General features: G+C 38.1%; 1 protein-coding gene across 6 annotated transcripts in view; it reads left to right on the top strand.

Moving 5' to 3' along the window:
* The window catches only part of Zfr (zinc finger RNA binding protein), an 82,788-nt gene that overhangs the window by 6,342 nt on the left and 51,279 nt on the right, over window positions 1–25,167 (top strand). For 3 of the 6 annotated variants that reach the window (XM_017798817.2, XM_017798807.2, XM_017798821.2), the window contains exons 3-6: window positions 17,285–17,308; window positions 18,424–18,706; window positions 21,091–21,235; window positions 23,869–24,087. In XM_017798817.2, coding sequence (XP_017654306.1) covers window positions 17,285–17,308; window positions 18,424–18,706; window positions 21,091–21,235; window positions 23,869–24,087 — 671 coding nt within the window. The remainder of the gene's footprint in view (window positions 1–17,284; window positions 17,309–18,423; window positions 18,707–21,090; window positions 21,236–23,868; window positions 24,088–25,167) is intronic. The other 3 variants (XR_003849892.1, XM_029564720.1, XM_008835493.3) reach the window with 1 other exon arrangement.

Below are 25,167 nucleotides of genomic sequence, written 5' to 3' on the forward strand. Positions count from 1 at the left end.
ACAATATTGTATAACTGTAATAATTCAACTGTAAACCTAAAAATTTACAGCCAATTTTGAAGGAAATGTATCTTAGCTCTGGAAATTGTTACTGGATATGTCAATGCTGTTGTAATGAAATGCTTCTTCTGATTGTGTGGTTATTAAATAAATAATTTAAAAAAAAAAAGAATCTGCTAGTCCAAAGACTACATCTCATCTAAATGATTTTTTGAGATGTCTTCATGACATATAGTCGTAAATAAGTGTTTCATATGACTAAAATAACGAGTTGGCAGTTAGGTGGACTGATTAGCCAGTGAGTTTACTTTTTCACATTTCTTTTACACTTTTTACTAGAATATACAGTTAAACACTAGTAGGATATAAAGATTAATCACTAACTGAGAAGGTTAAAAAAAAAAAAAAGGTGAACTGGCTTTGAAACCAGTTGTGGTGATGGAAATTTACTGGTTCTGTTAAGTAAATTTTTTTCCAACTTGCATTTATCAGTTCTCCCACTGCTGAATCAGAGACCCTAAGATGTGTATTACACTAAAGAGTTTGAAAGAATGAAGTTTTTTTCCCCCAAAAGGATAGTTACTACACTTCTGATATTCCCTACTGATAACCAAAGGAGTAGGTTGAAAGGTCTGGGGTATACCTTAATGGTAGAGCATGGAACATAGAAAGCTCAAGGTTCAGAGTTTGATCCGTAGTACTGCTTTAAAAAGGGGAGGGGATATTAGAATGAGTCAAGATGTCCCTGCATAGCATGTTGAAGTATATACTTGGAAATGCTTTTGTAAACTGTCTTTATGATACACTTATCATAAAAAGGACATGAATTTGGAACTAGACTTAAATTTGAGTTTGAGCTCCATCTCCAGTCCATTGGCCAAGTCACTAAACCTCTCAAACTTGATTTCTTCACCTAGCTTTCAAAGAGAAGCTTCTAGCATAGAGCCTGGTTTTTAGTAAGTGTGCCTACTACTGCTGTAGAATTTCCTACATTTTTAAAGAACTCCCTGATTTATATGTGTTATATGCTTAATATGTACAGCTTCATAATCTCAGAGTAAAGTATTTTTAAAGTAGGTTTCAATTTAATAGTGAAGAAAAAAAATAGGGAAGAAAAACCCTTATTTGCAGACAATAGGATTATTCAAATCAACATACATGAAAAAATAAAACCCAGTAAATTTTCTTGTCCAAAAACTAGTATCATGCTCTCCCCTGGCCATTTGGTTTCAAAGTAAATTCTGTATAATGTGCTTTCTACGGGCTGGATATGTGGTTCAGTGTTTAAGAGCACTTGTTGCTTTTGCGGAGGACTCTGGTTCTCAGTTGCCAGCACCAATATGGTGGCTCACAACTGCCTGTAACTCCAGCTCTAGAGGATCTGACTCCCTGTTCTGATCCCTTCAGGTGCTTGTACATATATGGTGTACATACAAAGAAGCAGGCACACACATGTACATATAAATGTCAAAAAAAGCGTTCTTCAGTTGGATGTGGTGGTGCACACTTGTAATCCCAGTACTGGAACAAGCCTGGGTAAATTCAAGGCCAACTTGATCTATGTAAGGGGACTCAGTCTCAACAAAAACAAATCAGCATTCCTATTACAGCAGTATTGAATTGTTATTAAATTTCAAATAACTCCTCTTTTTTTATCCAAGCACTCTGACTGAGCCCCAGCACTGCTATAAAAATAGTGAAGCCAATGGGTATGGTGGCTCATGCCTCCAATCCCAGCACTCTAGAGTAGTCAGCGGGTGGATCTCTGTAAGTTCAAGGCCAGCCTGTTCTACATAGTAAATTCTAGGCCAGCTGGGCTATAGGGAGACCTTGTCTCAAAAAGACCAAGGGTGGGAAAAAAAAGTGAAACCTTGCAGGACAAATACAAAGTATCTAAAAGTCATAATAGAAAAAGGTTATATTCACGAAATTTTTAAAAGGGCCATCAAATTAACTCCTAGTATATTTAGTCTAATTCTAGACTTGATATCTCAAGATTTTTGAGGTAACTTGATGACGGGGTCTTAATGTTTGTAGTGAGAATATTATCCCCAAAGTAGTTAGGACAATCTTGTAAGAAATAATTAAGAAGGTCTTAGATTATCAGGCACCAAAGAAGTAATACTGATAAAAGGGATAGTTCACTGGACCTCAGAGCGACCTGTGCTCATATAGATAGTTGAATTAGAATGTGTAACTGCTTAAAATAAAGGTATTTGTGTTTTTTCTTTTGTTTGTTTTCTTATGACAGTCATTCCTGGGTGTGGTGGTACCTGCCTTTAACCCTAGCACTCAGGAGGCCGGCAGATCTCTGAGATAAAGACCACCCTGGTCTGCATAATGAGTTCCAGGCCAGCAGGGGCTACAGGGAGACCATGTCTCAAAAGAAAAAAGAAAGGAAAGGAAAAAAGAAAAGAAAAAGACAACCAGCTACATAATTACCAAGAAATGTCATCAAGTGAAATAAGAAAATTCTTGGGCTTAGGAATGGTAGTCGTTGGCAGTGTTAGAATAACTTAGGTACATCTTAATTCTACTGAGTAAAAAAGTGAAGGGTCAACTACTCGCATTCATAAATTACCCTTGACACCACTATTGGATACAGAACTAGGATCATTTTTCAAATATGGTTTATTTTACTGTTTGATAAAGCCATATACAGTGTGCTTTTTAATACATTAAAAGATTATTAACAAACATTAGGCATTTGTTTTGGGTATTCTGTATGTTAAAAGACATTTGAAGAGGATAATTCACTTGGTACTTAATGACTACCTACAATTTGCTTATTAGTCCCTGCTTTCAAAGAGTTTACACTTGTGGAGCACTGAGGGTAGAGAAATAGCTATGCCATAGGAGTGATTACTATTTTTAGTCAAATACTAAAATGGGAAATTGGGAAAATCCTATTACAGATTTTGAGGTAGACCATGAGCTCTTCATTCTGAAAATCAAGAGAATATTATTTTAGACAAAGGAACTGGATTGATCCAAGACAGGAATGTATCAGTTGTTTGAATTGGATGGGCTTTGAATTTAGACCCTGTCCTAAGTCTGCTTCCTTTCACCAACAGCCATGTGACTTTGGACAAACAGTCTCTGATATTTTTAGTTTATTTTATTTGGATACAGTCTCATTCTGTAGCCTAGGCTGGCTAGAACTCACTAATTAGTCCAGCTACTTTCAAACTTGAGATAGTCCCCCTGCCTCAGCTTCCCAAGTGCTGGATTTACTGATGTGAGCCATCATACCTGGCTTTGAAAACATTTTTAGTGTAATTTTTAAAAAAAATTATGAGTGTTTTTGGGGGCTGGAGAGATGGCTCAGCGGATAAGAACACTGACTGCTCTTGCAGAAGACCCAGGTTCGAATCCCAGCACCCACATGGTGCCTAACAACTGTCCATAACTCCAGTTCCAGGGGATCTGTCTCTTCTGTCCTCTGCGGGCATTGCACAACACGAGTGTACTTACCTACATGCAGACAATATATGCATATATATATATAATAAAAATAATAAATAGAATATTTTTTAAAAATGAATGTTTTAGTGCTAGGCATGGTGGCACATGCCTTTAATTAATTCCAGCACTTGGGGAGGCAGAGACAGGCGGATCTCTGAGTTCAAGGCCAGCCTGGTCTATATAGTGAGGTCCAGGCCAGCTGGGGCTACAGGGAGACCCTGTCTTAAAAAGACCAAAGGGGAAAAAAAGGCTATTCCTATCAATATTAGCCATTATTTAGAATTTGGGATTTGGGGCTCAGAAAAGGAGTAAGAATTAGTAACATAAATCTGTTTATCATATGTTGGTGATCCACTGTTAAAGCAGAATATGACTGAAACCAGTGAAAGTACAGTGCTCGGCATGTAAACATACTTTGAATGAATAAATAACAAAAAAGATAAAAGCTATGGTTGCAAATTTTGGGAGCATCTGTATAGATCCAGAGAAAGAATTCTACAGACTTGGCAAAGAATGGCTTTGGAACTAGAATTGAAGAAAAAACTTTTTCAATAAGAAAACAGTAATTGACAGAGGCTAGTTTAAAATTTTTCAGTTACATTTTATTTAGTGTGTGTGTGTGTATGTATGTCTCTGTTAATTGCATTTATTTATTGTGTGTGCACCATAGCACATGTGTAGAGGTCATAGGAGAATTTGTGGGAATTGAGTCTCTGCTTCCACCATATGGAATCTGGAGATTGAGCTCAGGTCATCAGGCTAGGTTGCAAGTGCCTTTACTCACTGAGCTATCTATATTCTACCCAATAGAGTCTATATTTAGTTATTTTTCTGTCTGCGTGAATAGTTCTCATTTCCCAAAGGGATGTTAATGTTTGAGAAATGATGAAATACTTATTTTCCTTCAATGCAGTTAAAAAACACTATATGTTAACCACCAGCTTTTAATGTAACCAGCACTTGGTGAGTTTATTATCTAAGCAATTCAGTTATTTACCTGTAGTTACAAGGACTTCAACTTCAGATACAGATTTGGGGGCTGCTATTGTATACTTATTGTTGGAAATAATTGTTGTCTTCTGTAATCAATGATTATTTAAAATTGGCCTTCATTTACCAGCAAATATTTACCACCATTTGCTGTCATTCATTTTGGGGAAGTTCTGACACCCTCCCCCCCATATTCAGACCCTTTCCCCTGTCTTCACCCCCCATAGCCCACCCACAGGATTTCATGCATTCTGTCATGTATGTAAAGGTCTATTGAGAAAAGTTTGTTTACTCAGTGTCCCTTGGAGTGAGTTCACCCATTGGAGCCTGTTCAGCCTATCTAGTGTCTCTCTCTCCCTTAAAAAAGATAAAGGCGCTAGAGAGATGGCTCAGTGGTTAAGAACACTGGTTGTTCTTGCAGAAGACCCACGTTCGAATCCCAGCACCCACATGGCAGCTAACAACTGTCCATAACTCCAGTTCCAGGGGATCTGACGACCTCTTCTGTCCTCCGCAGGCATTGCAGGACAGGGTTATATTAACTCACATACATGCAGGCAATACATGGCATATACATAAAAATAATAAAAGTTTTTAAAATTTTATTTAAAAGTTTTAAAAGTTTTATTATTTTTATGGATGCTAGGATTTGAACCCGGGTCTTGTGCAAGAACAGAACAGTCAGTGTTCTTAACTGATGAGCCATCTCTCCAGCCCCATAAAAGTTTTTCTTTAAAAAAAAAGATCAAGTCTCCCTCACCCAGCAGTGATCAGGTGACAATAGTTCCTCACCTAAGGGTGGGGCCTGCTGCCCATTTCCCCAGTTCTCTGTTGGGTTTTTCTCTGATGAGTTTGCATGGGTCTTGTGCATGGTCATCATTGCTATAAGTTCATCTTAGTAAGTTCCCAGAATTCTGGAAGACTTTGTTTTCGTCTGGTCATGTACCACCTCTGGCTCTTAAAATCTTTCTACCTACCCTTCTGCAATGGTCCCTGAGCCCTTGATGGGTGAGGTTTAATATAGAAGTCCTATCTAGGGGCACACATTCTGCAGTCTCTTGTTCTCTATTATACCTGGGCCAATTGTGACCATCTGTGTTATCACCCTCTGTTGCATGAGGAAGCTTCACTGGTGAGAGTTGAGAGATGCATTAGTGTTCTCTCTACCCCCATTCACTATCTTCCACTATGTTCCATGAGTCTTACCTATCAAGGTTCCATTGTACATGTGTCACTTAGGGCTAAGCTTCTATCTCACAAACACTTAAACTTTGTGTTACCAGTTGTGGAAATTTTTAACAGTCTCCATCTGTTGCAAAAAAGCTTCTTTGATGAGTGGTGACAGGTATACTTGTCTTTGAATATAAGGATCCACAGAATGAGTGTCTGTGAGGTGCTCAGCCCATCTACAGTGGAATCTCTACACCTAGGGCTTTTGGATATTCTTTTAATAGTCTTTCTTGTTTTTCTCCATTTGTAATGCCAACTGGTTGTAAGTTAACATTTTTATTCTGTTGTCCAGGATTTTAACCTCTTTAAGTTTTATTATTAATATTATTTATTGTTATTTAGTCTGTCTTTATACATTCTGGATAATAGTTTTAAGATTTTATTTAGTTTATGTGTGTATGTGTGTCTAAATGTGTGTATATGTACCATGTGCATGCAGGCAGTTGTGAGCTACCATCTGGGTGCTCAGATCTGAACCCAAGTCCTCTGGAAGTACAAGTGCTCTTAACCACTGAGCCATCTCTCCAGCTCCAGCCCCATTTTGGGTAATTTTTATGGATACTTTCCATTTCACTGCCGCTCCCCCCCCCATTATTATTATTATTTAGTACCTGAGTTTCTGGTTGCAATTTTTATATTCTTCATTTCCAAATGTTCTGTTTGGTTCCTTTAGAAGTTCATCAGATCCTGGGCGTGGTCACACCTTTAGTCCCAGCGCTCGGGAGGCAGAGGCAGGCAGATCTTTGTGAGTTCAAAGCCAGCCTGGTCTACTAGTGAGTTCCAGGACAGCTGGACTACAGACCCTGTCTCAAAAAGACTCAAAAAAAAAAAAAAAAAAAAAAGTTCATCTAACTTGTTTTTGTCTTGATGATGTAACTTCCAATTTGAATTCATTATTAGGCTGGTCTTGAACTTATTCCTGCCGCATCAGCCTCCCATGTGCTAGGGATTACCAGCATGTACAACCACACCCATCTTCATCTGATTTTTTTTTTTTTTTTTTTTAAAATGTAATCCATTTTTTAAAAATTACACATATAGGCCAGGTGTGGTAGCATACACCTTTAATACCCACACCTGGGAGGCAGAGGCAGGTTAGATATCTGTGAGTTCAAGGCTAGCCTGGTCTACATTGCAAGTTCCAGGCCAGCTGGAGCTACAGAGAGACCCTGTCTCAAAAAGACAAAAATAAAATTACATTTATTTGTTTGTCTCTGTGTCATAGTGCACATGTGGAGGTCCTGCTTGTATGAGTTGGCTCTCTCCTTCCTCCATGTGAATCCCAGATTCCAACTTAGTTGAACTCACAGAGATCCACCTGCCTCTGCCTCCCAAGTGCTGGGATTAAAGGCGTGTGCCACACACCCAGCTTAAGATTAATTATTTTTTAAATTATATATATGGGGGGGGCAAAGTGCATTTGCATGCCGGTGCCCATAGAAGCTAGTTGAGGGTGTTGGATCCCACTGGAGTTGTGAGCTGCCCAATGTATGTGCAAGGAACTGAACTCTGGTTCCTCTGGAAGAGCAGAAAGTTCTCTTAACTGCTAAGCCATCTCTTACTCCTTGACCTTGGACTTTATATTCTCTTTTATTTCTTTAAACATATTTAGCGGTCTTCTTGTTCATGTCTTATTTCCTGTGGGGCTCATTGTGGTTTGTTTGTTTGATTGTTTGTTTGTTTTGAGGTAGGGTCTCTCTCTGTAGCCCCAAGTGGCCTGGAACTTGGCTATGGAGACCAGACTGGCCTCAATCCCAGATCTGCCAGCCTCTGCCTCCCAAGTGATGGGATAAAAGGTGTGCCCGTCATGCCCGTTAAATTATTTTTGAGATCTCCTGTTGGTTGCAACATTATCTGCAGCATTTTTGGGGAGATGCATTATTTGAAGCACCTAAACTCACTGTCGGTGTAGGATTATATTAAGCTAATTTACTGGAATAAATTTTAGATTATGTATTCCAGAGGACTGTCTTTTGCTTAAGGAATTTTTTTTTCTTTACCCAGAGCCAGGGCTGAGACAAAAAAAGCTTCCTTATGGTTCTTCCTTAAAAAGATGTGCAAGAGGGCTTGTTGTTGTTGGGGGAGGGGGGAGTGTTCTAATTTATTGATTGTGGTAGTTCCTTTTGGGAGACTTAAAAGAAAAACAAAGAAACCCTTTCATAAAATGAGAGGTTTAGCCCTCTGGCAAAACTATTGGTACTAGAGCTTCTAACCACTCATGAACTGCCTGTTCTCTTAAGAACTAGCATCAGTGTCTGTGGCAAGCTGTAACACCAGAAAGTGTGGTAGGTGGTGTGACCTTTTACTAGCCACTGGTAAAAGGTATTAATGCAACTACATTGATAAACTTACTGTTTTGGGGGCTATTTTATGTGTATGAGTGTGTTGCCTGCATGTATGTGAGTGCACCCATGTGGTACAATGCCACGGAGGTCAGAAGAGAACTTCGGATTTCCCTGGAACCGTAGAGTTAAGGACAGTTCGTAGCCACCATGTGGGTACTGGGAATTGAACCCAGGTCCTTTGCAAGAGCAGTCAGTGCTCTTAACCGCACTTACTCTCTCCAGCCCTGATAAACTTACTGTTTAATTCATTACAACTTTTTAAATAGTATGTTGTCCTTATGTTTAGGTACCTTATGTTGAGACAGTTATTTAGTTCTTTTCTGTAAGTTTATGTAGCTGAATGCCTAAATACTCAATACTGCTTTGAAAAATTGTATTTAGCAAAATTAAGTTGGGATGAGGATAGGGCTTTATTCAGATCAGTCATGAAATTTATCATCTTTGTCATTTTTTTGAAGTCTTTTTGAGACAGGGTCTCCCTATAGCCCCAGCTGTCCTGGAACTCACTATGTAGACCAGGCTGGCCTCGAACTCACAGAGATCCACCTGCCTCCCAAGTGCTGGGATTAAAGGCATGAATCTTTGTCATTTTTAAGTATAGTTCAATAGTGTAAAATATATTTACAATGTTATAAAACACATTTCCAGACCTTTAACAATTCTTTCCCCATCCAGCCCCTGGTAATCCGTTCTATTTTCTGTTTCTATAAATTTTGCCACTCTGAATGTCTCTAGAAATAGAAATAAATATATTAGCTAAATAATACAATATCTATTGTTTTATGCTTGGCTTATTTCACCTACCATAATATCCTTAAAGTTCATGTTACAACTAATGTCCTTTCCTTTTTAAGGCTAAATGTATGCTACTGTATGTACATGCCACATCTTATTTTGCACTCCTCTGTTGATAAACATTTGGGTTACTTCTGCCTCTTGGCTCTTGTTAATAGTGCTGAGTGTTTGAGTATCTACTGGACACTGCTTTTAACTTTTTGACATATACCCAAAAGTGGGACTGCTGGGTCAAAGTGGGTTGCTAGGTTAAACGATAGTTCTGTTTTTAATTTTTTGAAGAACCTCCATAGCAATGTGCACTGTTTTATAACCCTGCCAACAATACACAAAGGTTCTAGTTTCTTCCACATGCCTCAAACATTTGTTTTTATAGTAGTCATTCTAGTGGATATGAGACAGTACCTTGTTGTGCTTTTGATGTGTTTATCTTAGATTAGTGAGTTTTTGAGTATCTTATCATAGGCCCTGTGGCCATTTGTGTATCCAAGAAAAATGTCTGTGGCTTTTGCTCATTTTTTAAAATCAAGTTATTTGACTTAATTGTTGAATTATAAAACTTTTATATATTCTGGATTTTAATCTTATCAGACATTGAATTGCAGCTATCTCTTATTCCATATGGTATCTTTCCACTGTGATGCTTAACACCCTTTTTTAAATATTTGTTTTATGTATATGAGTGTATTGCCTGCATGTAGGTGGGTACACCCATGTTATGCAAGGTTATACCCTTAAATGACCAACATTTTAAGTTTGATACAGTCTGATTTCTCTCTCTCTCTCTCCGCTTTTGCCTATCCTTTATTTTTTGAGGGAGTTGGAGGGGGTGTGTGCTACAGCACATGTATTGAGTTCGAGCATAACTCCCAGGAGTTGGTTCTCTCCTCTAAGTCCCAGGGATCACACAGGTCAGCAGGTTTAGTGGCAGGAACCTTTACCCTCTGACCATCTCTCTGTGTCTACCTTTGCCTCTTCTTTTGATGTCATAATCAAGAAGTTAATTGCTAAATCCAAGTTTCCTTGTGTTAACTACTAAAAACTTTATAATTTTTAAGATTTATTTTATTTGAGGCAGGATCTTACTATTTAGCCTTGGCTGGCCTGGAATTCACTGTATAGACCAGACTGATCTCAAACTCACAGTGATCCACCTGCCTCTGCCTCTGGAGTGCTGGGATTAAAGGTATGTGCCATCACAGCTGGCTTATTTTATTTTTAAATTATACGTCTGTGTGTGTCTGTATGTTGATAATGTGTATGTGAATGCAGGTATCTGCCAAGGCCAGAATAAGGTGTTGGCTCCCCTAGAGTTGGAGTTACAGGTGTTTGTGCTGGGAACCAAACTTGGGTCCTCTACAAGAGCAGTACACACTTTTGACTGCTGAGTTCTCTCTCCAGCACCGAAATTTTATGGTTCTAACACATGTAGATCTTTGGAGGAGGTATTTTTTATATGCCAAACATGAAGCTCTACCATGTTTATGGTAGAACTATATACTGCAGCTGCTTTGATTCATTTCAAGTTAATTTTTCTGTATAGTGTTATGGAAGGATGGAAAGGTTTCATTTTAGTTCATTCCTTTGCAAGTAGGTGTTCAGTTTTCCCAGCACCATTTGTTGAGAAGATTGTTCTTCCCATTGAATGCTTTTGGCAACTCTGTTAAAAATTGCTTGACTGTGTATGGAAAGGTTTGTTTCTAGACTCCTCATTTTGTTCCATTGGTCAATTTGTTGTCTTTATTCCAGTATCACACAGTTTCAATTGCTGTAACTTTGGTTGCTATCGTTTCAGATGAGGATGCATGAAAACTCCAGCTTTGTCCTTTAAGGTTGCTTTAGCTGTTCGGGGTTCCTTCAGACTTGTGAATTTTAAAATGGATTCTTCAATTCCTGTAAAACATCCCCTTGAATCTGTAGATCACTTTGAGAAGTACTGACACACTAAAACTGTCTTCTAACCCATGTATTTGGGATGTTTTTGTTTGTATCTTTTAAGAATCAGTTCTCTCTTCACTGTATCAGATCCTATTGTGTACCTTGTCCTGGATATTGAACTCAGGTCATCAGGCTTGGCAGCATGTGCCTTATAACCCACTGACCCCTCGGGTTTGCTCTTTGTGTGGCCAGCAAGCCCAGATATGTATGTATCTGTTTCTAGTACTAGGATCACAGGCTCAAGTTATTGTACCTGGGTTTTTTTGTTTTTGTTTGGGGGGTGGGGTTTGCATGGGTTTTGAGACTCTGAACTCAGATCTTCATGCTTCCATGGCAAGCACTTTGGTGTCTAAGCTATCTATCTCCCCAGCCCCTAATGTTTGTTCTTAACTACTTTTTTCCTTTTGATAGTGCTGTAAATGGAATTATTTTATGTATAGAAATGAACTGATGTTTGTGAGTTGATTTTTATAATCTGACACTTTAGTGAATACACTTACTCAACTTTTTGTGTGTGCATGAAATCTTTGAGGGTTTCTATATGCAAGATCGTGTTATTTGTGAACAGAGATAATTTTGCTTTTTTTTCCCCCTTTGCGTAGTACAGTCTAAGACTTGTAATATATTTATGCTGGATAGCTTTAGTGTCAACTTGACATACCTGGGTTGAGGGAGCCTCAATTGGGGAATTGCTTCCATAGGACTAGCCTGTGGCCATATCTGTGGGGCATCATCTTGATTGTTGAGTGATATGGAAGGGCTCAGCATACTGTGGGTGGTGCCACCCCTGGGCAGGTGGGCCTATGTTGCATAAGAAAGCAAGCAAATGGGGACAGAGGAGCAAGTCAGTAAGCAGTGTTCCTCTATGACCTGTGTTCCAGCTCCTGCCTCCAGGTTCCTGCCCTGAGTTCCTACCTTGGGCTCCCTATGACCTGGGAGATGTAAGACAAGTAAACCCTTTCCTCCCCAAGTTGGTAGTGGTCAGAGTGTTTTGTTACAGCAATGGAGAATCAAACCAGAACAGTATTAAATAGAAGTCTTTTTTCCTGTTCTTCATGGAAAAGCTCTGAGTCTTTATCTTTGACTGTGTTGTTAAGTGATAAGCTTTCCATGAGTAACTTTTACTGAAGGTTTTGTTTTTATTGCATTAAGGTTGGTTTCTTTGATTTCTTGGTTTGTTGTACCTCTTTTAAATTTTTCATAAACAATGTTGAATCTTCTCAGATACTTTTTCTCCATTAGCTCTGTTGATCATTTGGATTTTGTTCTCTGTTTTATTCTGTATGTAATTGGGTTTTGTGTGTTAAACTTGTCACCGTGCTTTACTGTGATTTTTTTTTTTATTAATAAACTACGCAATTTTTCCTCTGTTGCTTAAAAAGGTAATAAATAGGGAAATGAATGCTGAATAACTATTACAAACTCAAATTAATGGCCTATCACCACATGATCCAGGCTCCTTTAACTCAGTTGTCCTCTCTTGGCCTCCTTAATACTAGGATTTACAGACATACATCACCAAGCTGGCCTTCCTTATGATACTTCTTTTTTGTTTTTGTTTTTGAGACAGGTTTTCCCCATAGCCCCAGCTGGCCTGGAACTCGCTATGTAGACCAGGCTGGCCTTGAACTCACAGCAATCCGCCTGCCTCTACCTCCCCAAGTGCTGCGACTTAAAGTCATGTGACACCATGCCCAGCTCCCCTATAACACTTCTAATTATTGAGAATTTCAAGGAATTTTGTTTATTTGGGTTATAGCAATATTTACTATAGTAGAAATTAAAATTTAGAAATATTGTTAAGGTTGGGCATGGTGGCACACACCTTTAATCCCAGCACTCTGGAAACAGGCGGCAGGCAGATTTTTATGAGTTTGAAGCCAACCTAGTCTACATAATGAGTTCCAGGCCAGCACAGACAACTTAGAGAGCCAGGTGTGGCAGTACAGGCCTATAAATCTCTGTGTTTAGAGGCTAAGGCAGGAAGATTGCAAGTTCCAGGCCAGTGTGGTCTACATGGTGAGACCCTGTATCATAAAACAAAAAATAGTCAAGTATGATGGTACATACATATAATCCCAACAGTGAGAAGTGAAAGCAAGAGGAAGAGTTTTAGGCCAGCCTTGGCTCAGTAGTAAAACTGTATCTCATTAAATGAATAACAAAACTTTTGCATGTTATCCAAGATTGTTTATGAAGAATTCAGAATTAAATTTCTCTTTTAAAAAATTCTTTTTTTAAATGTGTATTGGGGCGCCTGCATGTATGTAAGTGCAACCATGTTGTACAGTGCCCGTGGAAGTCAGAAGAAGGCATCAGATCCCCTGGAACTGGAGTTAGGGACAGTTGTTAGCTGCCATGTGGGTGCTGGAATCTGAACCCAGCTTCTCTACAAGAGCAGACAGTATTCCCAGCTGCTGAGCCATCTTAAGCCCCAGAATTAAATTTCAAAAATAGAGAGATGAGTAAAAAGCATTGCTTTACATTTCTACAACTCTTTAGTGTCCAATGCAATACTATTGGATTCTTAAATCTGCTTCTGCATTAAATCTGTTGCAATAAATTGTTTAGGTTAAAATATATTATAGCAGTCTTTTCTCATGCAGATACTTAATTGAAAAAAAGGTCTTAGGGACCCTTAAAGGTCTTTGGATCATATTTTGAAAACCACAGTTACTTAGAAGCTAAAGACTACCAGGAATAGTGTTACATGCTTATAAGCTCAACTCTGGCTGAGACAGGAAAATCACAAGTTCAAAGCCAGCCCAGAATACACACTCAACCTTACCTCAGAAACAAAAAGAAGCTAAGATCTCCTCCTCTTAGAGACTTAAACCCTCAGTGTGTTCTAGTTTTTTGTTTTGGTATTAATTTCCATGTTACTAAATGTCTCTTTTACTATATACATATATGTCCTAATATATCAACTGTATGCAATTATGTTTTTACTTCCTATACTCACAATTTAAGACAGTACTTACCGGGGCTGGAGAGAGGGCTCAGCAGTTAAGAGCACTGACTGCTTTTGCAAAGGACCTGGGTTTGATTCCCAGCACCCACATGGTAGTTAACAACCATCTGTAGCTCTAGTTCCAGGGAGTCTGATACCATTTTCTGACCCCTGAGGGCATAGCACAACATGGATGCACTTACACACATAAAAGCAATACATTCGTACACATAAATAAAAATAAATATATTTTTTAAAAAGACAGTTACTTACCTCTCTTGCTTCTCTTTTCATGTCTTCCCAGATTCAGTGGCAGGGTATTTCTGGTTTTTTAGACCATGCACTCCATTTCTATTTCCAGTGAAGAAAAAAAGTGTATCTCAGTGCTCTCTGCTTTAAGAATCTTGAAGCACTGTGCTTTGCTTCTCTTTCCATATTTCATCCCTCCTTTTTTGTTACTGTTTTTACAGGTGCTGAAGTTGATGTTGTTCTGTAATCGTAGTTTATCTTCTGTAATTTAGGTAGCTTCTGAAACTAAAACAAAACCAAAATTTTATTTTTCTGATGTATTTACACCCACATCAGGAGCTGACAACCACCTCTTAACTTCCAACTCCAGGGCATCTGGCACTCTGCTCTGGACTCCATGGGCACCCTCGCACATATAGACTACAGTCACACAAATGCATACATGCAAATTTTAAAATAAAACTGACTAAAGCTGATTAGAGCTTATTCACAAAAGTTTATTTCTCAAAAGCTGTCTTTACAGATGGAAGTCAGTTTTACATTTTATGCTGAGAGATGACTCTTTTGGTTTTACCACTATAAACTAGGCAGAAAATGCTGCTTTCAATAACTAATTTTGCTTAAATTAATTTGAACTTGATTTGACCTAAACCACCCCTCTCCTCAGTCAGATCCCCAGTGCTAGGGATCAGATTGAGGACCTCCCTTGTGCTAGGCTAGCCCTTGACCTGACATTTTTAAAGTTAATTTATTTGCGACTGGGTATAAATTAATACAGGCTAGTTTGGTCATCTGTATCATAGCATGTAAAAAGTAATTTTTTAAGGTGTTTGGAATCAAAAGAATTTACCTGACAGGCTTAAAATAATATACCAGAGAGTTTTTTCCATTCTTGTTTTTAATTTGGGGGGTTTGAGACAGGGTCTCACTATGTAGTCCTGGCTGGCCTCCAACTCAAAGATTCACCTGCCTCTGCTTCCACAATGCTAGGATTAAAGGCATGTTCTACCATGCCCAACCAGAGTCTTGAATTTTAACAGTAAGCTGCCTTGCTTAGTCTTTGGCCCACTAGAAATTGGGACTTCCTAATGGTTTTGGTAGAAGTTATGGTTCCAGCATCTGTTCATGTAGCTCAGTTAATAAGAAAGTGAGTGCTGCTTGCAGGAAATCCTGAGTTTGAGCCCCAGAACACATAAACTGGGTATGATAGCACACATCTATAATCCTAGTCCTTGGGAGAAGGAAGCAGAAGAAACAGTATTTCAAGGTCATCCTCAACTACATAGTAATTTGAAGGCCAGACTGGGACACATAAGACACTATCTCAAAAACAACCATAGGATGTTATATTATATTATATTATATTATAGTCCTGATAATGAGTAGGTACTTGACTGTATGAAACAGTTGGGTTAGGTGGCCTTAGGAACTCTACTGGCATCGTTTTTTTTATAAGGTTTTTGTATAATTTTATTGTTCAAACTGAGACATTTTGGAGAGTGACATGAAATATTATGATTAATTACACTGAGACAGGAGGCATAAACCAGAGCATATGGTCTTCCTTCCTGAGTGACATGGATTTTTAAAGGTTAAGATCAGAGGCAGTATAAGTTAAGTTGCCTGCTTAGTTGACTTGATATTTCCACTCTTCACACCTGCTTTTTGTCCTGGAGGGCAAGAAATATGGATAAGTACTGAACAGGAATGATGGGATGAATGGAAGCAATCAGAGTTGACTCAGTATCTGTAGGCTCTACATCATGGAGAAGATTGTGTCTATACTAACGAACATGTACTGGTGTTGTCACCATTATTTCCTAAACCATACAGCTATTTTCATGACATTTTTCACTATATTAATATTATAAATAATACAGACATGATTTACAGTATAAGGGGAAATGTGTATAGATTATATGCAAGTGGTGTGCCATTTTTTGCATTCCTAAAGATTCAACCCAGGGTCTTGGATATGCCAGGCAAGAGCTATATCACTGAGCTTCATCTCTGGCCTTGAGGACTATACCTGTTTTTGTAAGAGATTTGGGCATTCTTGGATTTTTGTTGCCCCTGAAAGACCCTGGAGCCAGTCCTCTACAGATTTCAAAGGGTGATTATATTAATATCCAAGACTATTTGAATTTTTACATATCCTTAGCCAATGTGGTCTTCATATGTTAAATTAAAATCTTTTATGTGTATGAGTCTTTTGACTGCATGTATGTATGCTTACTATATGTATGCTTGGTATCTGCAGAGACCTTGGATCCCGAGTAAACAGGTACTTGTAAGCAACTATCTAGGGAACTGAACCCCAGTCCTCTGCAAGAGCAACAAGTGCTTTTAACCTCTGAGCCATCTCTAGCCCTGTGAAATAAAATCTTACTAAAAAAATGTTTAATACAAGTTTCACAGACCTGGTGTATTTTTTTTTTTTAACCTTAATTTTTGGGGCTAAGTCTCATGTAATTATTGAACAACTGATTCTTGCCTCCAATTCCCAAGTGCTTTGATACAGTTGTGTGTCACCATGCCCAGTTTTTTGGGATGCTGGAAATTGAACCCTGGGACTTTGAGAATGTTAGGCAAGCACTGTACTAGCTGAGCTGTATCATCTCCAGCCCATATATAATTTTTTAAAATTTTTATTACATTTTGTTTAATCATTTGGGAGGGGGTGCCACAGCATACATGTGAAGGTCAAAGGACAACTCGGAGGAGTCTATTCTCTCCTTTTACCATATGGGTCCTGGGGATTGAACTTAAGTCTAGTAAGACTTTCAGACTGGGGACTGGCAAGAAGGTAAAAGTGCTGATGACCTGAGTTCGATTCCTGGAACACAAGTAAAAGTGGAAGGAAAGAACTGACTCCACAAATTGTCGTGTGACTTCCACATGTGCCATGGCTCATGCGCTTACCCACACACATCATGTACCCACACAATAATAATAAAATTTTTGAAGAATGTCAAATTGAGACTGGAAATAAAGCTCAGTAGTAGAACCCTCACCTACCATGCATGAGGCCTTAAGTTCAACTCCCAGTTCAATATCGGATTATCCATGGGATATGAAATGTCAGTTTTAGAAAAATTTCCCACGTTTAAAATGTAAACGTTATCTTTCCTGTTTTGTGATGTCATATATGCAGAAAGTGTTGACTAGTTTTATATTGAAATAGGGGAACTTCATCCAAGTAGAAATTATGACTTTCTTTTCTTTGGACTCTAAGTTTTTTGTTTCTGTTTTCTGTTTTTTGTTTTCTTTTTCATATTGGACTGAAATCTGCCACCCTGTAACTTCAATCTGTTGGTTCTAGTTCTGTTCTCTGGAGCAGCATGGAGTAAGTGTCTTCTTTTAGAAGGCAGCTCTTCACCTTTATTAGACTGACTTTCCTCAGGTCCTCCATTTTGATACGAAATTTTAAAAATCCCTGTCTCTAAAACTTTATATTGATTTCCTTTGGTCACATCTTAGTTTATCAGTGTTTCCCAAAATGCAAGTTAAATATGGTAGTCCCAAATTTTAATTCTGTAGTCTTTCTGTGGTATCATGCACACAAATACTAATTTATTAATGCAGCTTCAACTATTTTGGGGGTCCCCCGGCACACATCTCTTAGGTAGTCCTAACTGTTGGCTTGTTCTAAACCTTGTAGTCAGCTAAGTAACCATTGGGTGCTCTTAAGTTTTTAGAAAGCAGTTTAACTTTAGCAAATAAGATGAGTAAGCTACTCAGAACCATGAATGAAAAATACACTTTTATATGATAAAATCCATAAATCTTTAGTTCTATATGATAAGGTTCTCAATTTAAAAGTTAAAGTAACAGTTCTGTAAGAATTTTAGATACAAATTCATTTGATTACTTTTTTGGAAAATGCTTTTGCCTTTTGAGCCTTAAAGGGTAATGAGTGCAAAGCATCTGCCTTGGGGCCTCTTATGTGTCCTGTTACATCTTTAGAAGGATTTATAAAATGAAATGCTGCTTATAAGCTGGAAAATTTTATCTAAAGTATTCCATTGTAAGGTCTGTAAGATCTTTTTGTTGAGATTTAAAAAGATAGAGAACTTTACATATATACACTTTTAAAAATTCCTGATTTGATTTTTGTTCCTTCCTAGTGTTTCTTATCCCAGTTTGTTACTCTTGCTTTACAATGTGATTCAAAATCTGAAGCATAATATGTGAATATATAAAGTATTGTGATTAAGGAATGAAAATTAAACAGCAATAACAAATACAGTATTTTATAGAAAATTTATTTGGCCTTTTGTAATCTGATTATATTACTTGAAAAATATGCTTTTAATCAAAAACTTTAAGATGATGAATTCCTTGATTTAAAAAATTATATTCTACTTCCATGCTTTTAAGTTGATAAATGATTTTAAGATGATTAACTTCTTGATTTTAATGTTAAATTTATTATATTTATTCTTCTACTTCACAATATAGCCAACAGCCAGCTTCGGGTGTAGCCTATTCTCATCCAACTACAGTTGCTAGCTACACTGTCCATCAGGCTCCGGTAGCTGCTCACACGGTTACTGCTGCCTATGCACCAGCAGCCGCCACAGTTGCTGTTGCCCGGCCTGCTCCAGTAGCTGTTGCAGCTGCTGCAACAGCTGCTGCCTATGGAGGCTACCCCACTGCGCACACAGCAACTGACTATGGTTATACACAGAGGCAACAAGAAGCACCACCACCACCGCCCCCAGCTACCACACAAAACTACCAGGTAAGAAAACTGCAAGTTTTTACTAATACATTTAAGTTTAGTGTGTTCTCAGTATATAATATAATGCCCAAGCCAGTACTTCACAAACTCAAATCTTCCAAAATATACTTGCAGTGATAGAGAAAAATGAATGGGGATATTTGGGGATATGATTTAAACATTAAGCTTCTTTACAGTGAATTTTATGTTCTGTCTTGTTATTTTACCCAATTGTATGTGTATGTGTTCATGTTCATGAATGCTTAGCTTTTTAAGTTTTACATGAATTTTTTTAATGCTTTAAAAAAGTATTACATAAGAAAGATACGCTTGTTAGTACAAATGGACAGTGTTAGTCCATTGAGACTGTATATCGGTTAAGTTTCAAGTTCATGGGCCTGAGCCATATTAGACATATTACGTGATGATTATATTACGTGTTTCCATCTTAAAACTTGTTAAAGATGTAAACCCTGTACTTTTATGCTGTCAAGATGCTCTTTTGTACTATGTAAGAATATTATCGTTGCTCTTAATTTAAACTGCTGCTGCTTATTCAGTCTTAGGGAACTTCTAATAGTCTCTAGTTGCTTCTTTTTTTCTTTGTTTTTGAGACAGGGTCTCCCTATAGCCCCAGGTGGACCAGTCTGGCCTTGATCTCACAGAGATCCTCCTACCTCTGCCTCCTGAGTGCTGGGATTGTGTGTGCCACGATACCACCTCCAGTTGTTTCTCACTTATATGTATAATATTCTCTGAAGTCAGTGAAAGTTTATTACAGAAAAAAGTATAGTAGCTTACTCCCTAGGCAGAAAGTGGCATAGTAGACTATGTAATATGCAGAGTAGCTTGGTCCTGATTTCTTTAGGTATGTTTTTTGTTTTTTGTTTTATTTTATTTATTATTTTTATTTTTTTATGTGTATGCATGTATTGCCTGCATGTAGGTAAATGCACCCGTGTCGTGGAATGCCTGCGGAGATCAGAAGAGGCTGTCGGATCCCCTGGGACTGAAGTTACAGACAGTTGTTAGCTGCCATGTGGGTGCTGGGATTTGAACCCAGGTCTTCTGCAAGAACAACCAGTGTTCTTAACCCCCGAGCCATCTCCCTGGCCCCCTGTTTTTATTTTTTATGTAATTTTAAATTATGGTCCTGTTAGACTTTGCCTGGCCTTTCTACATTCATTCTGTAACAAAGGAACTTACTTTATGAGATGAGAAACTGAAATTTAGATAATTTCTATTTACTTTTTAAAAAAATTCTTTGGGGGGGTGTTGTTTTGTTTTTGTTTTTTTGTCTTTTTTGAGACAGGGTCTCCTTGTAGCCCCAGCTTTCCTGGAACTCACTATGTAGACCAGGCTGGCCTTGAACTCACAGAGATCTGCCTGCCTCTCCCTCCCAAGTACTGGGATTAAAGGCATGCGCCACCACGCCCAGCTTTAATTCATGTTTATTTATGTGTATGCATGTATTGCCTGCATGTAAGTAAGTGCACCCATGTCGTGCAGAACTCATGGAGGTCAGAAGAGGCTGTCAAATCCCCTGGGACTGGAGTTATGGACAGTTGTTAGTCACCATGTGGGTGCTGGTATTCAAACCTGGGTCTTCTGCAAGAACAACTAGTGTTCTTAACCGCCGAGCCATCTCTCCAGCCCTACTTACTTTTTAAAAAAATTTTTATGTGTATGAGTGTTTTACTTGCATGTATGTAAAGAGCACCCATGCCATGCACTGCCTAGGGAGGTCAGAATAGGGCATCAGACCCCCTGGAACTGGAGTTACAGATGGTTGTTAGTCACCATATGGGTGCTGGGAATTGAACCTGGGTCCTCTACAAGAGCAGCCAGTGCTCTTAACCACTGAGCCATCTCTCCAGCCTTATCTATTTGCTCTTAATATTGACAGGTTACTAAATTTGGGATTCCTTTTGGTATGTGTGGAGGTTTCATTATGCCCAGAGACAGAGTATAGTAAATTTTGTTGATTTTTTTTTTTTTTTTTTTTTTTCGATTTTTTTTTCTTTTTTTAATAGGGTCTATGAAGCCCATCATTTCTGGGCCCCTTGGCCTTTCCACTTGCATATATGTGTTCCCACCCCTTCTTACTATGAACAGTGTCGGAATTCATTCAGCTTATCTTGAACTTTCTTAGAAAAAGGAGTGAATGAAAAGAAAGCTGTATTCATCATAAATCATAGTAACAGACAGGTTTTTTGTTGTTGTTGTTTTTGTGCATGGTCCTGAGGCTCAAAAATTCAAAATGAGTCATCCTTCTGTTGAACCTGATTTCTTTGTCTGGATCTAGAACTATGTGTTTTGTTTATTTTCCTTTATTACATTTTTATACAGTAAGGATTGTTTTTCCTGCCACTTAAATCAAGATTTTCTTTTATCCTTTTCTTTAGGACTCATATTCGTATGTAAGATCCACAGCTCCTGCTGTAGCATATGATAGTAAGCAGTACTACCAACAGCCAACGGCAACTGCTGCTGCTGTAGCTGCTGCTGCCCAGCCTCAGCCTTCTGTCGCTGAGACCTATTATCAGACAGGTGAGTTTTGTGAGACAGTTTTACTATAAATTATTGAAATAGGATTCAGAGTTTTTTTTTAATGAAGATAAACTTCAGGGTCTATCTACAGTCATTGTGTTTTTTTGTTTTTTATTTTTTTCCCCCCTGGAAATATATGCCATGTTGGTGTATGGCACAGGATTCTTCTCTTGATGAAGTAAACAGTACAAAAGATGCTGTGACAATAACTTCTAACCACATTCTGTACCAGAAATGCCTCATTTTATATTGCTGACTGCCCTGATAACCAATGGATACTTCTTTAATAGACTTATGTCTTTATCTATAAGACAGATGATTCTATTATCAATCACTGATAATGGGTGTGTTATTCTCCCCTTCCCCAGTTTGCAAAGCTATTTGTTCAAGTACTCCCTCCAATCTTTAACCCACCCTGCCCCCATACTTAGAGCACTAAGCCAGCCACATCACTAATAATGTTGAGTACAGTGCATATAATGATTCAAATGCAGAAAATCTTTTGTTTGCAGAGACACCTGTATATTTGTGTAGTCTCAAAGATTAATTTCTTGGGACTGGAGAGATGGTTCAGCAGTTAAGAATACTTGTTCTTGCAGAGGACCCAGGGATTCCCAGCACCCACATGGCAACTAACAACTGCTCTTAACTCCAGTTCCAGGAGATCCCACACCCTCTTCTGATCTCTGAGGGGCATTACGTGCATGTGAGGCCATACACATAAAATAAAAATTAAAGGCTGGGCGTGGTGGCACACGCCTTTAATCCCAGCACTTGGTAGGCAGAGGCAGGCGGATCTTTTGAGTTCGAGGCTAGCCTGGTATACATAGCAAGTCCAGGTCAGCTGGGGCTACAGGGATACCCTGTCTCAAAAAGACCAAAAATAAATAAATAAATAAATAAATAAATACTTTTTTTTTAATTCAAAGTCAGCCTGATCTACATAAGCGAGTTCCAGGCCAGCTGGGGCTACGGGGAGACCAAAAAGACCCCTCTTTTTTTTAAAGATGAATTTCTTATATAAACTTGAGAACTTTGCCCCAAAAAGGTTAAAAATAAAGCTGAGGGGCTGGGAATGTAGCTTAGTTTGTTGAGTGCTTGCTTTGCATGTATGAAGCCCTGGGTATTCAATCCCCAGCACCATATAAATTGAGCATGGTGACACACGCTTGTTATGTCAACACTTGGGAAGGGGAAGCAGGAAGATTAGGAGTGATAGTCATCCTCAGCTATAATATAGCAAGTTTGAGGCCAACCTGGGTACAAGACTGGTTCCCAAAAAAAAGAAAAGCTGAGAACTGAAAATTGAGTAGTACTTTTATTTTTGAAAGACTTAAAAGTGTAGATTAGAACCTTAGATTAGTAGACAGTCAAACTGGTTTTACCATTAACATGGGCAACAGATGGGTTCTGTTCCTCCCCTAATCCTGTTTCTGTTCTTTTATCTATACATGAGGTAGTGGCCCCAGGCTGAAGGAGGAGGCATGAATTTGAAACTGGACTGGGTTACTTAGTAAGACCCTGTCAGAGAGAGAGGGAGAGGGAGAATGTGTGTGTGTGTATAGATTACAGTGACCTTTTAATGATACCTTAATTGATTTGTGTATGTAATCATTGTTAATTAACTTCATATTTAATTACTATGTCAGTCCTATGCTTAAGAATACTGAATTATCTAGGAGTTAGAAGATCTTGATTCCTAAGTTTGTTTTGACACTATGACTTTTAAGTCATTTAGGTGTTAGATAATTAGGTTTTGCAGTAAAGTACTATCTTAATATGTATTGTGTGGAACAGATTTCATAAGCAACTATAGATAAAAGTTTAAAAATAACTGAACATCAAATGAGTTTTAGCCTCTGGTGTTTGGGCATTTTTCAAAAATAAAAGTTTTGATTGTTAGCCAGGCGTGGTGGTACACGCCTTTAGTCCCAGCACTCAGGAGGCAGAGGCAGGCAGGTCTCTGTAAATTCAAGGCCAACCTGGTCTACATAGTGAGTTCAGGCCAGCTGGGGCTACAAGAGACCCTGTCTCACACACACAAAAAAGTTTTGATTATTAATACATGATTAATTAGTAATTAATGATGAGTCATACTGTTCACAAGATTTTTCTATGTTTTGTTTGGAATGCTGTTAAAAACAACAGAAAACTTAGCAGAAATATGATAGCCATTTAAGAATAGCTATTTGAAGAATTTTCAAAGTATCACCTTATGAGTTGGAGTTAAATTCGCTAAGGGTAAACCAGTAGAATGCAGTTGGTGGTATGTGAACATGTTTCAGGATTAAACATTGAAATTTTTAATGTGAATTGAAATAAACTTGAGACTCTCTTTTGTTTGCAACATTAGGCATACTCACCTACAACTTATACAAAAACTTTATCTGTCATTTATAAGTACTGCTATTTCAGCTGTAAATTTTCTCAAACTGTCATCCAGAAATGTAGGCGCATTTTGGGGAAAATGGTAGATTAAGTTGCATGTTTTATTCATACTAGTAAGAATTGTATCTATCCTTTTTTACCAAGAAGAAATTGCTATCACTTTTGACATCTATTTTAGTTTTTAAGTATATTGTTACAATAACTGTAGTTACCCATCTCATTTTCTGATGTGTTTCTTGCTTTAGCTCCTAAAGCAGGTTATAGTCAAGGTGCAACTCAGTATACTCAAGCCCAGCAAACTCGACAAGTGACAGCCATAAAACCAGCCACACCAAGTCCAGCTACCACTACTTTCTCCATTTATCCTGTGTCCTCCACCGTACAGCCAGTAGCAGCTGCAGCTACTGTGGTGCCATCCTATACTCAGAGTGCTACTTATAGTACCACAGCAGTTACTTATTCTGGTAAGAATGACAAGCTGTGTTAAATGAGTAAACAGATTGCAACAGGACTGATTAGAAACTGTCTTGATTTTCTGTGGAATTTTCTTACTCCAGTAGCAGGAGTTGAATTAATTGATAGGTGTTGATATGTTTGCATAAAGTGATAAAAGGTTCATATACTGTAAGTAGCATTGTTGTGGTTGTTTTCAATGAAAGTTTTTAGCAAATATACTCTTGCTTTGGGGGAAATTGAAAGCTAGTCATGGGCTTTGACCTAGCATTACAGTTAGAAGAGGTTAGTACCCCGTCTACCCAGTCTTCTGCACGATTGTTTCTTTCCTGGCCCTGATTTTGAAAATTCAAGGTTAACACTCACAGACTACTATAAACAAAATATTTATATTGTTTCTTTTTGTTCACAGAGAGCTATTTTTTTGTATTTTTATATCAGGAATAAATAATCTTGAAGAATTGGTTCATATGATGGTTATATAACACACCTATCTTAGAAGGACACACTATCTTCATTTTCTTTAAGTAGCCATGAATTTTCCCTAGAGAAGTATGATCACTGAGACCATACTGTGTCCATTAATCTTGCTAATTCTAACTGAAGTAGTTACATGATGAAAATGGCATGTTGTATTTTTGTAGACACTTGGCTTTACAGTGCTATGTGTATATTGTTTTTATTTTATTATTTAACCCCCCATCATATTCTATGGAAGATTTAAGATGGCATAGACCATTTCAATTCTAACCTTTTGTTTTTGTTGGGAGGAGGCAGTATTTATTTTTTACCCTATATGAGTGTTTTGCCTACATGTGTGTTGTGTTAAGTGCACCCATGTCATGCATTGCCAATGGAGGGCAGAAGAAAGTGTCAGGTTTCTTGGAACTGGAGTTTCAAATGATTGTTAGCAACCATGTGAGTGCTGGGAACCAAACTCAGGTCCTCTGCAAGAGCAGCCAATGTTCTTAACCTCTGAGCCATCTCTGCAGCCCCAGTTCTTACCTTTTGGTACTTTTTTATATCTTGAGTATTAGAAGCTGGGCTCAAGATTTTTTTTTTTTTAAAGCCAAATCTTTAATTTAAAAAGT

Source organism: Nannospalax galili, unplaced genomic scaffold, assembly GCF_000622305.1.
Source record: "Nannospalax galili isolate Female #2095 unplaced genomic scaffold, S.galili_v1.0 scaffold150, whole genome shotgun sequence".
In the NCBI taxonomy this organism is placed as follows: domain Eukaryota; kingdom Metazoa; phylum Chordata; class Mammalia; order Rodentia; family Spalacidae; genus Nannospalax; species Nannospalax galili.